The sequence below is a fragment of the Dendroctonus ponderosae genome, unplaced genomic scaffold (assembly GCF_020466585.1).
Source record: "Dendroctonus ponderosae isolate FM_Combo_2020 unplaced genomic scaffold, Dpon_F_20191213v2 Dpon_F_20191213_1, whole genome shotgun sequence".
NCBI lineage: Eukaryota > Metazoa > Arthropoda > Insecta > Coleoptera > Curculionidae > Dendroctonus > Dendroctonus ponderosae.
The window spans coordinates 8,760,588-8,775,312 of NW_026017110.1; the positions used below are offsets into that span (position 1 = coordinate 8,760,588).

At 40.6% G+C, this 14,725-nt stretch overlaps 5 protein-coding genes across 11 annotated transcripts in view; 2 read left to right on the forward strand and 3 right to left on the reverse strand.

Annotated features, from left to right (window-relative positions):
* Positions 1 to 4,191, reverse strand: part of LOC109542496 (protein transport protein Sec24A) — a 7,178-nt gene extending 2,987 nt beyond the window's left edge. Inside the window, exons 1-3 of one of the 3 annotated variants that reach the window (XM_019911751.2) lie at positions 4,033 to 4,191; positions 2,412 to 3,890; positions 2,007 to 2,356 (exon numbers count right to left, since the gene is read on the reverse strand). In XM_019911751.2, the coding sequence (XP_019767310.2) occupies positions 2,007 to 2,356; positions 2,412 to 3,877 (1,816 nt within the window). In that variant the 5' untranslated portion in view covers positions 3,878 to 3,890; positions 4,033 to 4,191. The other 2 variants (XM_019911744.2, XM_019911757.2) reach the window with 2 other exon arrangements.
* Positions 4,192 to 5,010: 819 nt separating this feature from the next.
* Positions 5,011 to 6,557, reverse strand: LOC109544724 (zinc finger protein 330 homolog). Its single transcript, XM_019915034.2, has 7 exons — positions 6,326 to 6,557; positions 6,120 to 6,270; positions 5,780 to 5,940; positions 5,657 to 5,727; positions 5,437 to 5,601; positions 5,210 to 5,380; positions 5,011 to 5,153 (listed from the first exon to the last, which is right to left on the reverse strand). The coding sequence occupies exons 1-7, from the start codon at positions 6,463 to 6,465 to the stop codon at positions 5,086 to 5,088; spliced, it is 927 nt and encodes a 308-aa protein (XP_019770593.2). The 5' UTR covers positions 6,466 to 6,557; the 3' UTR covers positions 5,011 to 5,085.
* An 11-nt stretch (positions 6,558 to 6,568) lies between these two features.
* LOC109544726 (NADH dehydrogenase [ubiquinone] 1 subunit C2) lies at positions 6,569 to 7,161 on the forward strand. Its single transcript, XM_019915036.2, has 3 exons — positions 6,569 to 6,797; positions 6,876 to 7,019; positions 7,072 to 7,161. Exons 1-3 carry the CDS (start codon positions 6,626 to 6,628, stop codon positions 7,119 to 7,121), a joined length of 366 nt encoding a protein of 121 aa, XP_019770595.1. The 5' UTR covers positions 6,569 to 6,625; the 3' UTR covers positions 7,122 to 7,161.
* Positions 7,162 to 7,200: 39 nt separating this feature from the next.
* Positions 7,201 to 13,467, reverse strand: LOC109544723 (menin). Of its 5 annotated transcripts, XM_048661247.1 has the most exons (10): positions 12,803 to 13,467; positions 12,473 to 12,739; positions 12,213 to 12,420; positions 11,888 to 12,155; positions 11,476 to 11,713; positions 11,270 to 11,329; positions 11,059 to 11,124; positions 10,677 to 10,915; positions 10,499 to 10,616; positions 7,201 to 7,538 (listed from the first exon to the last, which is right to left on the reverse strand). In XM_048661247.1, the coding sequence occupies exons 1-9, from the start codon at positions 13,335 to 13,337 to the stop codon at positions 10,542 to 10,544; spliced, it is 1,956 nt and encodes a 651-aa protein (XP_048517204.1). In that variant the 5' UTR covers positions 13,338 to 13,467; the 3' UTR covers positions 7,201 to 7,538; positions 10,499 to 10,541. The 5 variants fall into 5 exon arrangements, with proteins under 5 accessions (XP_048517204.1, XP_048517203.1, XP_048517205.1 ...); XM_048661246.1 differs by having other exon boundaries at positions 7,201 to 10,616; XM_048661248.1 differs by lacking the exon at positions 11,270 to 11,329 and having other exon boundaries at positions 7,201 to 10,616.
* A 181-nt stretch (positions 13,468 to 13,648) lies between these two features.
* On the forward strand, positions 13,649 to 14,629 carry LOC109544725 (coiled-coil domain-containing protein 134). The gene is made up of 2 exons (XM_019915035.2): positions 13,649 to 13,840; positions 13,904 to 14,629. Exons 1-2 carry the CDS (start codon positions 13,753 to 13,755, stop codon positions 14,452 to 14,454), a joined length of 639 nt encoding a protein of 212 aa, XP_019770594.2. The 5' UTR covers positions 13,649 to 13,752; the 3' UTR covers positions 14,455 to 14,629.
* The last annotated feature ends 96 nt before the right edge of the window (positions 14,630 to 14,725 follow it).

The window sequence follows — 14,725 nt, forward strand, 5'->3', positions numbered from 1 at the left end:
TAGAATGTTTTAAAGTGTTGCAATTGTGATGTATTTTAATGTGTGATATGATGAGGCTGTTGACGAACTGTGATTGTTTTTTAAATTAATGAAATTTTTTTTAACTATGTTATTTTAGAAAAACTGATGATGGTGGAAAAAAACACCGAAACGTATTTTAATTGATAAATAAAGACAATAAATGACTGAAACCCAAGAATTAATTTTGATTTTGTTTAAGGCCGGTAGCGTATTAATAATTTAAGTTAATGTTTACATTTGCAACAAAAAATTAAAAACATGTTTTGTTGTGATTCAGCTTTTTATTCAAACATAGAAACTTAAAAACTATTTAGAAACTCGTGAATTAAATCCTTAAGAAAATAATAAAAATATAAATAAAACTCTATCTTAAATACCAACAGAAATATTAATTTTCCAATACTGGAACTACCTTTTCAAAGTTAAAATAAATTATTTCTCCTTTCATCTTAATCGTGGGAAATGCAATACCCCCAGTATCTGGTATCCTGCAACCAAACTTACATCACTTACCTGAACAGCAAAGTTTTGCTTAGTATTATCTATGTATTAGATAGTCCTACTTCTTCCACTTCCTGATCAACAATACTCTCTAGATAATATACATATTTATAGGTAGTTGTGTTCCCTTTCCCTCCCTTTAATTATACAAGTGCAAAACTTCCATATTTTAGTTCTGAAATAGGTGTCTTAGTTATGGGAATCTTATCTTCCTCAAAATTAAAAATCTTCATCGAACGAACTGCCTCCATAACTTAAACATGTGATAACGAATGGTCATTTTGTTCATCGCCTGAACTACTTTTGTTGTATTTGTTTTATCTTTTGTCTATTTCTAGTAGTTTTCTCTTCTGGCATCCTTTAATTCCTTAATTTTCTTTTCTGTGGTACCGTCCTTTTCTTCGGTTAGATTTTCAAAAACCTTTTCCGAGCTAACTGTAGCCTATCCAGGACTTCTTCTGTTGTCAAAACTTCCCCATAAGTAAGCGTTAGCTCGAGCTAGCAAGCATTCAACTATCTTGGTTTCAGTTTCCTGGTTGAAAGTGTTCTTTCTTCCACGATTTGCCTCAATTAAGTCTCCCATTAATTTTTTTGCAAAATGTCGGCAATTGGAACATTGCAGTATTCAACAGCCGCTCGATAAGTGATGTTTCTGCTTTTCACATCAGCGACAGCATTAGCAAGATCCTCTTTAGTGTAGGCCGGTTCACGAGTTTTTGGAGCATATTTTCGAAACATTTGAAAAAATACTTTTATTAATGTTCAAATTTAATGTCTATCATTGTTTACTTTTACCCCAAAATGTTGTTTACAATTACACCATATACGATTTTTATGGGGTTATATGTAAACAACAATAGAACAAACGGTTTCTGAATAAATCAGTATTTTATAAGCCAATAAAACAACACTTACCTTTAAAATAAAATAAAAACACATTAACTTTACATAGGCGACAAAACAAAAATCGCAAATTTATGTAGGGTCGATCGCAAACTGTTCGCGGGAATTGAAAAGGGACCCCTAAGAAGAAACTGCTGCAGCCTTATAAGGAGAGGTAGTAAAGCCGTTAATATTAGCAGACGTGGTAGATTTTGCTGTAAATTTAAACTGAAATCTGTGCATGTATACGTTTACCCCATTTGACCCTAATTGAAGTGTTTTACAGGTTAACCCGATTTTTTCCAATTTAGGGGTGCAGGATCCCATGTAATTACTATTAAACAACAATTAAGCCTGGAAGCAAATAACTAATGTGCTCATTATCTAAAGTACCAAATGTAGTAGTAGTACGCAATGTATAAATAAATTAATCCAATGACTGGCTTAATAGCGTTATTTACATCGCTTAACCGCACGATTTTCGATAAGATGATAACCGATGCTCGAGTAATGACTCCGAAAGATTCCATGAAAGAACTGATATGATTGGAATTGGATCATTAGAAAATATTAGTTTTGCAAGGTTAACCATTTCCACTCACCAGTAGGCCCCATTAATTTGTGGGCGATTTGCAAGGCGGCCCCCAAAGCGCTGTTCTCATCAAAAGTGTTGGCGAAGCGTTTGGGCAAAAGTTTGAGCAAATCCTCCACCAGTTCCCTTCGATCTCTCAGGTTTACTAGCAGATTGTCGGGAGTTGGCAGGAACACATCGTCTATGTCCAGAATGGTCATCTCGTGGGGCTGATTGAGGCCTTCAGCCATTGAGAAGAAATGCAAGTTGGAGTCGTAGGCGATGAAGCCGATTTGAGCTCGCGCGTCTCCTGGTATATTTTGAAGTTCCTCTAGCAGAGTGTGGCAGAGAACTTCCAGGTAGCCGCTCTCAATGGCCAGCCTGCAAAGAAAACGCACAATAGCGAACGTTGGAGGAAAACCACAGTGAGTCTTGCCTGGAAACATCGAGCAGAAACAGATAGACGGCAGGCTGGGGAGGCCTCAACATGTACTCAGCAGGAGCAATATATTCGATGGTGCTGCTCTTGACTTCCGGCCTCCGCGTCGGGTCCCCATACGTTTTGCTAACGGGGTCGAACTGAAACTCCTCAGGCAGCTCGTTCACCCTGAAGCACAGGTTGCATTTCCAGCGTTTCGCATCCACAAAATACACAAAGGGGTTGATGTAGGTGCGGCAGGCGCGACACCTCACAATCACGTTGCACTGAATCACTGGCAGGTAGTTCAAGTCTTTGAACGGATGGATCAGCAGCCCCAAAGGAAGCCGCGATTTTTGCAAAAGGGACGCCGAATCGGGGATTTTCGTCACGGTGCATCGGAAGATCTCATTGCTACAGTTCGCCTGATTCAGCTGCTCCTGGCCCAGGTTAATGTTTGGGGGGTGCACCTGAGCGGGCGGCAGAATATTGGGGATTTGCAGCAAATCGTAGTTCTCCCCGCCCCAGATTCGGCTGAATCCACTCTGAACTACCCCCTGAGCTGGTTGATTCGGTTGGTTCAGAAAGCCGACGTGTCGGGGCTGTTGCGGTCCTACAGCAACCGGGTATCTGCTGCCGGAATTTGTGGCGTTTGCAGGCGGAGGCTGATTTTGTCCCATGGCAGGCGGCAGATTGTAGTTGATCTGAGGGTTGAATCTCTGAATTGGCACTTGCGGCCCCGTGTTAAACTGCTGCTGAGGTCTTTGTGCAGCATTCACACTCTGAGGCTGTACAGGAGTGGGATATCGTTGAGGTAGGTTTCTGAGGCCGGTCGGTGCCGCGTAATTTGGTCTCATTTGGCTGCTGGGGGGTTGAGCTGTGGGTCTAGGAGGAAAAACACTTTGGCTTGCACTTGAAACTCCTGCTGGTTGCGTGTACGCACTTGTCGCCTGAATACTGGTGGAAAATTGCGCACTTTGGCTCGTCTGAGCTTGAGAGAACAAATTACTGGTACTACTAGTCTGTTTAACACTGCTACTGGCTGGGAACGCCCTGTTTTGCCCGTCGTACTGACTCACTGGGGCTTGAACCAGATTATCAAAGTACTGGCCGCCAGGATAAGTTCCAATATCATTTAATGGCACATTTTCCAAACGATTTGACACTACTGGCGATGAATGTTCGCTAAATGCCGCCTTCTCCGGGACCCCTGTGTTGGTTGTGGATTTACCGAACTTGTTAGGGCTGATACTGGGGGTGCTGGGCATTGAAATACCCAGCCCTGAAATTTTCTGAGTTAGAGCCGGCATTGCGGCTCTATTGGGTGGCAGCTGTGGGGCCATGTGGGGGGGCAGTTGGGAGCCCGGTGTGTATCCAACGCGGGGTAGCGGAGAAACCTCTCTGGACGAATTGTGGGAGTTGATGCCGTTGAACTGATATTGAGGTTTTCCTTGTGAGGTGCGTGTTCCATTTGGTTCAGCCATGACTTTCACAACTCTAGAACAAACAGGGGAATTTCAACTGCAAGTAGAACGCTTTCTAGCAATTTTAATTGAGGTAACACACTCAACCTTTGCCCAATAAACATGCAATTCGTCTGTACAGTATGGGGCTCAACCGAAACTCAGCTTGCACTCACCTGAATGAACTAACACTAAATAGCGACCGACTCTAGAGTGACTAACATAGCAAATGCTAGTTTTTATGAGTGAAATTTGTAAGATACATTTATCAGGAAAAGTAAATTGTTAAACGTCATTGTGCCACTGTCAGATCTTACGTGGCCACTGGCGGTTGAAGCAGCATCTATGGGCCACTTTGCGAATCATCAAAGCTGAGGGTTTATTTGTCTTTTCCATTATATACAGGGAGGCTCAATTTGGACGCAAATGTTCCATAAATTGAAATCTTTCCCAGTTTAATATCGAATATATATTTTTTTAAATTAGGCTTCTTGAAGTATTCACCGCCCAGTATATGAGAAGTCTATTAAAATCACTTTGAATATGAGAATCTTTTGCGGCAAAAATCACCATGAAGCGCAATTTTTCCAAAAATTTCGGAATTTACAGGTAAAAGTGTTGTTTGTAAGCTCTGAAAGTTTGACATTTTTAGCCGCGATAGAGCAAAAGTTATGAGTTTTTTAAGCAGTGAGTGCACGCGCGTATTTTTAGAGCCAGATTTATCAAGCCCGCAATTCCAATAATTAGTGCATTGAATTGAAAAAGGCTGCAATTTTCAGCATTTAGAGATGCAAGTTTTTCTTGTAGACTCTAAAAGCTGCAAGATTTCTACGCCTTTGGATCGAAAGTTATGATTTTCAAGCATAAAGAGCACTTGGCACTTGTATAGATTTTTTCGGTTTGAAATTGTACTTTTTAAACCAACATTGACCAAATTCGCAAAAATCAGGAATTAGTGAGATTTAAATGAAATTATCAGAATTTACAAACGCAAGTGTTTCGTGTGTGAAATTATGATTTTTTTGAAGCATACTAAGGACATTAGACAAAAATCCACATTTTTTGCTAATATTTAGCGAAAAAATCAGGACTCAAATAAAATTGGCTGGCGACATTACGACTACTCAAAGGGACTATACAGAAACAAGATCACGTCAAAAAAATTTGCTCTATTTAATAAATCTCAATGGAAAATAAAGTGGCGGTATCCAAAATCAACAAATTAGTTCCTATTTTGGTTTGGTGCTTTGTTTCGAATCGGCATTCTGGCTATCATCAGTTTCTTCATCGCTTTGACCTAAAATTCGGTGAAACACTATTTACATGACCATGCACTGATGCACGAACACCCACTTTCTTCGTCCTCCTCATCAGAATCCTCCTCTTCTTCATCAGATGACTGATCTTCATACCCATTTCCACCACTGTAGCCTGCATAGCCGCCTTCCTCTCCATAGTCATCTCCCCCAGCTTCGTAATCATCATATGAGGCCTGGCCTTGTCTTCCAAACTTGTGGCTCCTCGCTAGAAGCAAAGAAGAACACTTACTTTCCCATAAACAAAGGACAACTTCCACTTACTGGACATGCTAAGATCCTTTGTCTGCGACGTTTCGTAGCCACATTTCGGACAAGGAATCCCCTTGTTCTTCTCATACTTGAATCCTTTCCTCTTCACGTGGTCTTCACAGTAGCAAGTCTTGCACCTCAAGCACGAGTATTGTCCCAGTTTGTTGCAAGATTGACCTTTAACAAACAAATTACCAGAACCGGGCTTATATCTCGTCGCTTGAAGACTCACACTTGTAATTCTCCGACTCCAGCACCTGGCAAGAGGCTTGATGTTCAAACTGGTCATCTTCACAAAGAAACCTGATAATACATTAAAGAAAAAACGTTTCACTTTGGGTAGGGAAAAACGCACCCGTCGCAGAATGAGCATCGGAAAATCCGCCCTCCATGCTCCCAAACGCCTCTTTCACACTCCAAGCAAGCGGCTTCTTGTAGAGGGCAAGTGCAAGCATGCGACTGCAAGCATTTCCTTCCATGGCACACCCAAGCTTCGCAAAAATCGCAAATTGCACCCTGAAATAATTTAATAATAACGATTTTACAGGAGTATCTTGTCAAGCACTAGTTTCTCTAATCGAAGCTTTGAACTTTGAATGAAGGCTTGAATTCTCGAGAATTTTCCAATGAGGGCACCCAAAATCCCTTCAAAGTTCTAGCCCCAATTCCGACGGGGGTTCCTTACAAATACTTACCACCATAGCCATCCCTGTTGTGAAGACGCCAGCATGTCTTATCACACAATCCCCCGTCTTTAACATGCACTTCATTTTGCCACATTGGGCGCAAACAGGCAGGCGTTGGATGCTCTGGCAAAAGTAACAAAACGCCCGGCTTTTCTGCTTCCTGAAACATCTCAGATACGAGTTTACGTGCCTTCAATAAGGAAATTAGGGCTCACCGATGGCACTTTTCGCATTCCATCAGCGAGTTGCATGGGTGCTGCGCCAGCTGCACATTCTCCTTAGCCGTTCTGATCTCCTTCTGCCTCAGTCGCTGTTTTTCGGCCTTCTTCCGCTGCCCTGTTTTCTTTTTGGGCATTTTTCCTACACGTACTAAAATTGAAAAATGACATCAATCAAAATTGCACGGTTATTTCCAAAAAATCATCTTCTAGCCTCAGTTTTTCTCATTCCAACCTCAATTCGCCAATAACCCTAAAACCTCGGATTTTGACAAATCCTTGTCACTAAAGTGAAAAATGGATACTCCAGGCAGACCAAAACTGGCCAAAACCCCTCTGGAACTGCTCAATTCTCCTGGAATTGAACCTGGAGTACTCCATGTCCTGTACACGCCGATTGTGGGGGGACTTTTAGGATTCGTTTCGGTTATTCTAGCGAATTGGGCTGGAAAAAAACCATTGATGAGTGGTAAGTGAATTATATAACATCTATAAACGCCTGTTTGTTTGCCTGCTGAACCACTAGCGAAAGGGAAATGTATTTAAGGCATTCAAAAGCACATTGTGGGACTAAGTGCAGGCGTGGGAATCGGGGTGTTAGTGGATAAATACAGAAACGAACATCTAGCAAAACGAGACGCAATATTTCGCCATTACATCGAGCTGCACCCCGAAGACTTTCCCCCTTACGGTAAGAACGTGCCAGAGATTAAGGCTTTTTCATCCCCTCAGTTCGTTTTCAGAGCGTGTAAAAATCGGGGATGTTTTCGAGCCGTGGAGACCAATTCGTTGATTTGTTTTGTACGTAAGAAATAAACTAGTTCTAGTAGGTTTGCTTTGAGTTTCCTTGCAAAATAAAAAAAAACGTCTAGTTCTGCTTTAATTATTTATTTGTGGCTTAAGGAGTTTGGATTAAACTTCTAAAGGTATACACAGGTAAACAGCTTTAAATAACAGTATCAAGTTTGTACATTCAGTATTTGTTAAGAGGACAACATGGGAAACTAAGCAAATAGAATAACCATTAGAAAACCGCTCCATGTTGCCAGTCCGTCTTTGCAGCTTGACTATGCGAAATTTGTGCGATTTCTAGCTCAAATTCCGCCCAGTCTAGACCGGTATCACTTTTCCCCAATAAAAACCCTTGAAAATGGAAGTTGTCCGTTTTTTGTTTCATAACTTTTCCTTTACAAAAATATCCATCTAACAACTACAAAATAGAATAAATACATTAGTCACCCTTTATATTCATCACAGACTACAATACCGGGTGACCCAGACTTTAGTGGCATAACTTTAAAATCCTGATAGTTTTTCGACGATATTCTATTTCTATTCAATTATGTCCGTAATTTTAACGCCATTGGAGAAAATGAGACTTTGAAACCATCCACCTAAAAGTGGCAGTTATATGCACAAAAGTGGGCCGTTTTACTGCAAAATCGCATTTTATAACAATAATACTCATGTATTTCTGGAGAACAACCCTGAAATCTCTTTCAATTCGAACCTTGATCAAGCAGGTTTTTGGCCAATGATTGGCCAGTTTAGGTCTTTTTTCGAGGCGTAAACTTGGGAAACATGTACTTTCATTTATTTCCTTTGCGAATAACTTAGTTCACAAAACTGCGCGCATTATGCAGGATTATGGACAGTAAATGGTTAAAACAGACAGACAAGCAGAATATAAAATTACACAACGAATCAAACTTCCGTACAATGAAGAAACAAGAATTCTGATTGATAAGCTTAGTTGCCTAGAGTTGCATAGAAATCCTATGCAGATTGCATAGGAAAATTTGCTGCGTTTTATTTATCAATCAATTCAATCAATAGATTTTTTATTTACATGGATAAAAATGTATTAAATTGAAAGCCACTTGACTTGTAAGTAAATAATTTCAAATACACGTTGGTGAATTCTATAAAAGTTCAGTTGTCCACTTTTATGTACTGGTAAAGTTGCCACTCAAGTTGGAGCCACTCTGTATAAATTCGAAACTATTTAAACAATTTTAGGCTGAAACTTCCCAGCGGTGAATGTAAATAATTCTGATGTGGTTTTTCAATCGAAAACAGTGCAAATGTGAATCTTTTACTAAGTGAAATCAGCGAAATGGCACATTCATTTAGGGGGATCAATGTGTTTATGATTTGGGTAAACTGTAGGTAATTTTAAAACTGCATTATATTTTAACAGATTTTAGACATTTGCCGATATTATCGTACCACTTCACAATTAGATTAATTTTTGTACAATAAATATCAAATACCAAATATATAAAAATAAAATCAGCTTTTTCTCTATACGACTGTAAACCCTAAGGATCAACAATGTTCCATTGAAGATGACCTATAATAGACGATTGAAGATTCTAGTTTTCGTCTTCAATGCGTTATAAGCTACATTGGTGATATTCACTCTAAACCCTATTGGTGATACTATTCTTAAAGTTTAATCTCTAATAGAATTGGTTAGAAATAGATTGGTTTAAACAACACAAAGTGATAAAGTACAATGAAAATCAATTAATAGACCCATAGCAGAAACGTGATCTAAGTGGATTTTGGAGCAATTGACCTTAAACAGGTGAGTTTATCGGGCTTTTAGGGCCAAATCGTGCGTCTTCTTGATGTTCAGAACTGAAGCAAACAAGTGTAAAACTATCTAAACCTGCTTATTGATCAGTTTTTGCCAAACCTGATTTTACCCAACATGGATATCCTCAAAGAAAATGCAACGGAACACGATCTTTTCTCTTCGGATATTCAGATGCAGCTGAGGAGAACGTCAATGGGGGGGATTCGGGAGTAGCAAAAAATCGCGCTCGCGAAATTCAACTACGAGGAATAGTGGATTCAATATTGATATTCTGGATAAAATATTGTAGTGTAAAAGCAGTAAATTTTCGCAGACTCCTTACTAAAAAGATCACTGGGCAGGAGCCAAATTGGGGTGTAGAGCGCGATTCGTCAGCGGCAAGCAACCGGAAAATGCGCGCCTCCATATGTTCATACATATAATAAAGAAAGCACACCCGAAAATTGTTATAATATGCGGCTCAAAAAAGCTTATGCAGAAGTAAATTATTGACATTAAAACCAACCACTTTTTGACTTAAAAGCCCGAAAACTTCACCTATTTCAAGCAATGTCCGCCCAAATTGTAACCTTTTTGATTTTTGAAGCTAGTGGGTTTTTAGGCCGTTGTAAAATGGAATTTCTTCCTGACGTTTCGCAAGCACGAGTGGCTTGCTTGAACCAGCCGAAATGCCATTTTACGACGGCCTAAAAACTCACTAGTTTCAAAGAATGGCCTCAAAAGTCTATCTTCCTTCACTTTTCGATTTTTCTTTAACGTCTGACAGAAATAATTGCACTGAATTCTACAACATGTACATAACAATACAATCAAGTGTTCAAGTAGCCATTCGAATGTTGAGCTCTTGCATGCACAAATCAACAAGCAATTCAATAGACTGTTTATTTTGTCAATATTCGTTTAAAACAGCTACTCAAATGCGCTGTTTCGCAAAAAATTCAACATACACATATACATTTTGATTGCGACATTCAATGCTCAAATCACTGAGTGAGTGAAAATGAAATAAATAATATTGCAAGTGATGTGCGACTAACATAATGTAAGCAGTTAAATAAATAGACAAGACTAACATAACGAGTAAATATGTCTTTGTACAAAAAAGTGTCAACAAACTTAAAGCTAAACACTCGTGAAACAATCACAAATAGGAATGTTAACAATGTAATAATCGATTAGAGACTTAGATAGAGTCTAGTGCGTTATTCGCATCTCTAATCAATGCCTGAGAAAAAATGCTCACATCTGATTAAAGCTATAAGGAGAAGCCAAAGCTTCCTGGACACCTAACAAATGCTAAAATTAAACGTAAAATCACCGGAAATTGATCAGTTTTCTTCCAAGTAGTAATACTGCTCACGTTTTCAATTAATTCTAATTTAAAAGCTACTGTTAATAATGGCAAGCTGACTTAATAACTAAAGTGCTCGGTGTACAACAATGCAACAAATCGTTTCAACTAAACTTCAAATTCCAGTTTAACGTGTTGCATGTGTAAATCAACTTAAGAAACTGTTATTGCATTATACGATTGTTTAATGCCCTTAAATTCATACTTAAGTACTCACTTTTAAGCGTCTGGTTGCAATTTAGGTTTTGATTGAGGCCCGTTTAGTCTCGTCTGGTGCGCTTTGGCCTATTCGAAGTGTCCGTCGAATCGCTTTTACCCCTTTTACCCACTTGTACCTGCAAAAAAGCAATGTGATGAATGTACAAATATTTTGAAAAAAATTATGAGATTGTTACCTGAGATTGGGCGGTTAAATGCAAAGAAATGGCGTGCGTGTTCAGTTTCTCTGCCAACAAAAGATCTTTGAGTTCCTTCATCTTTTGACTGTGCAGCACAACAGTGGGCCGATTTTTTCTCAACTCCTCCTCATAGTCCTCGTGTTTGGTGATAAAGTCGGGCGACTTGGACGTTCCAGGTTTGCCGTTCTCCTTCTCTTCCTCCTTCTTTGTCACCACGGGAATGGTACTTTCACCACCTAGAAAAACCGTTCGGATTTGCATTTGGAAGACAAACATTTTTGAGAAAAATCCGAATTGATGCAACAAAAGGAAAGTGAAACGAAGACAACAAAATCAAAACCCAAACAAAACGAAAACAAATTGGATGGAAGAATTTTACCCAAGTCCTCTTGCTTGATATCCAATTGGGGTTTGATATCGATTTCCGGTTGGAGCATTTCCATTCCTGTAAAACAATCGGGTTCAATGTGCGAGCCAATGGAATGTGGCCAAACGCAAACGAATACAAATCACAAAACGTCCAATTCAACTAAGGAAAACTAAACACGACCAACGATTACACATCAATATGGTTTGGGATAAAGTATTACCATCCTCAGTCTCTTCCGTTTTCTCAATTTTTATTTTTATATGCTCTTGATGACTGGGCCCTGTAACATTGTTATGGAAGCTAAATTTCATGTCGAAACGTCCTGAAGCATTTTTGAGGCCAATTTATCAACAAGGATTTATTTAATGAAGAAAAACTCATTTTTCTTTTAAATAATTCACTCAAACGAGCTCCAGTGGCACTTACCAACAAACGGCGACCCATCGCCTTGTAGCAGGTATTCAGGATTCAGGATTTTTTCCGAACAAGCGGCAGTTAGAGCCTCAATGGTGGGGTAAAAGTGCGAGGTAGTTTGGTCCTTATTGTTTGACTTGCTGATGGTGGCTTGATGCTCTTTTTCATAGTTGTTATTGTTGTTGTTGTTGAATATGGAGCCATTTTTCTTCGACAGTTTCTCCTCCATGTTATCGCACACGATGTGCACCTGAAACATTTCCATTCCGGCATTGGGTCTCATGAATAAAACGCAGTAAATTCTTTAAAAAAAGTGCTCTAAATAACGAAGCAAATGCTGTTTCTTCAAAGGATTTACTTTTGCTTTGTACTTCGAGCAAATGCTCCATTTGTATTCCCCTTCAAGGGCTGCTTATTTATTTACCTGCGCCCTAACATCAGCATCGAATTTCGATATGGTGTTTACTAGGGGCTTCGCCCACCCAATATGAAGCACTGGAGTGGCGCTGCCCTCTTCCCATTGACAAATCCCATCGTAGAACTTGAGTAGATTGGCAAAACACTCGGATTTTTTCAGGATTGTGTTCGCTTCAAAGCCCGAGCTCTCAATCTTCATTATATAGGGAATGTGCTCGTTGGCTATTTCGAGAAATTCCTTATAAATCTCCTCGTCGTCCCTCGAGTAGTTGTATCTGAAAGTCGTACATTTGGCGGGGTAAATGCGAATGTTTCGGGCGCTGATGGCTTACAATCGGATCACATCGCTGGCATTTGCCCAACTTTCAAACGCCTCCTTGTATTTCTTGTTTCTAAAATAGTAACCGCCCTGATAGGTGTAGGGATAAACATGCTGGTTGTTGTAGAATCGACGTGCTGCATCTATTGCCTCTTCAAAGAGAGCACTGCAAGCGATTCCCGGCCTTTTGGGCGAAATTTCTTCCAAATCTCCCAAGTTGCCTGGGAAAAGCACACGTTGTACTCAACCCAACTAGGGTGGATTTGTACTCACCAATAGCCATAGGATACTTCTTGAGGTGTCCCAAGTCATACAGCAGCCATAACAGCTCCTGCTGCAACAGAGCCACTTCAGTGGCATCCACACTGGCATTGAGAGAGGGATTTATCGCTGACACCAAAGCAGCCACTTCCATTTGCCTGGTGCATACTACAGGCTTGTTGTTCACGTAGAGCCAAGAGCGAGCTGAGTCTCCTTTGCCTATCTCTTGGCCCCTTTTGTCCTCATTGCCTTTGCCATGCCAAGTCACTTCGGCTGTTTCTATTAAATGAAACATTTGATTTAGATGATTGCCAAGCAAGGACTCTTTAAGGGGGAACTTACCTGAGCCGTGGGGCCCAAACACGACCCAGGCATGGTCCTCAGATAGAGCCAGATGAACATCATCATAGCCCAGTACTTGGCAGCCCGCTACAACAGCAAAAGCCACCCCAAAACAGTCCAATTTGCTGCCAGTCAAGTAGCTATATAAGCTTTGCAGGTGCGCCCTGTCTTTATAGTAGGATCTGGTAAGACTATTCCAGATCACATCGGAAACGCGCTTCACCAGATCTCTGGTCGCATATGTTTTAGCTTTGTTCGGCTCCACGGACCCGGTAATGACGATTTTGAACTTTCTGTACAAGTTTTCCACCGTTTCCAGCTCGAAACGGGGTAAAACTGTTATTTCCGGCGAGTCAATTAGTTGTCCCGCGTTCGACCGGCTTGTAAGCTGATTTTCAATCAGGCCGGTTACAATCGACAGTAGGGCCAAGTCCGGCTCGTTGGTGTCTTCCAGTTGGTTTCGAAACAACTTAACAACAGCACTGATGTGTTTTATGGGAAATAGCGCTTTGTCCAGATCCCTAAAACCCGCCATTTCGCACTTTACATATTTCTGTCCGGAATTGTGATTTTACCACCGATTTTAGTTTATGGTTACTCGGGTTACTCAAAAATAATAGCTTGATTGTACATAAGCAACAGCCGCCTTCGTTGACAACTTGCCCAAAACAACTGTCGTTTTGTAGCGTCCCAGAGAATCAGGCAACCCACAATACAACAATCACTGATTTTAACAGAAAATTTGCCAATTCCTTGCAAAATACCCCAAATATTTACACGTATTAAATTAGTTCAGCTCAACATTAAAAATCCTTTGGGGTTTTTTGATGCCAATTCCCCCATAAAAACAGGCATAACAAAACCGCGCTGACATTTGAAGGTTATGATGTAGGTTAGAAGTCAGAAAAAGTTCAAGCCTTATTTATACAAGCCGATCCGGGGCCCCAACGATGAACCTTAAATTAACCCTGCTTTCATTGGCGTTCCTGTTCACTGGACTGAACGGGGCGAACGAGCCCGAACTGGCCGAACAACTATGTATCCTTTGGCTTTATGTAAACCCACCAAAACCAGCGTAGCTAAGCCCTAACTCTCGCATAGATAAAAAGCTGCTAAAAAGGCGACGGGCAGAGCAACTGGCCGCCATAAAGGGGTTCCAGGAGTCTGCCAAGTATGACCAGGCGACCCAAACAATCAGCGCCCTGGGCGAGCGTGTTTTCGCCATCATCCAGGACAGCAGGGCAGTTATGGAATCCTCCCCATTCATACCGGGCGTATCGGACTTTCCCCTGGACGAAAACATTCGCGATGCCCTTTCCAATATCATCGAAAACACGGCAATGTTTTCCGAATTAATTCTGCGCTTTCCAGATCGTAGTGTTGCAATGCTGAAGACCAACAACATCTGGAATGTTTTGCTGCAGTGGGCCATCTCCTATTGCTATCAAGTCAAGTACTTGCTGGATGAGAGTACTATTAAAGTGCTGTCTCTGGCTAGCCAGGAGTTGAACCATGTCCCTAGGGATCCAGGCTATGTGAATCCCTACAGGAGGGCGCAGCAGAAGAAGAACCAGCTGGAGGAGGAGCAACAGCTGCCGAAGAAGAAAAGGAAAAAACTGAAGAAAGGACCACGGCTACATGATGAGTTTTGATTCAGTCAAATAAGGAAACACCAACTAGTCACTGAGCTGTGCATATAATTGAACAATTCCCTAAAAGTTCTATCAACTTTCTTCTACTGACCTACAACTATTTACAATAAGACTGTATACAATGCTTTGCTCACTTTCAACAGTATTTCATTTAATAAATTCTACTACTAGTCAATATCCAGGCCTTAATTGCGTGTTAAATCGACAAAGTCGGTGGGGCTTTTATCAGCACATCCCGTTTTTATATCTTATGAAAACATGCAGCAGAACA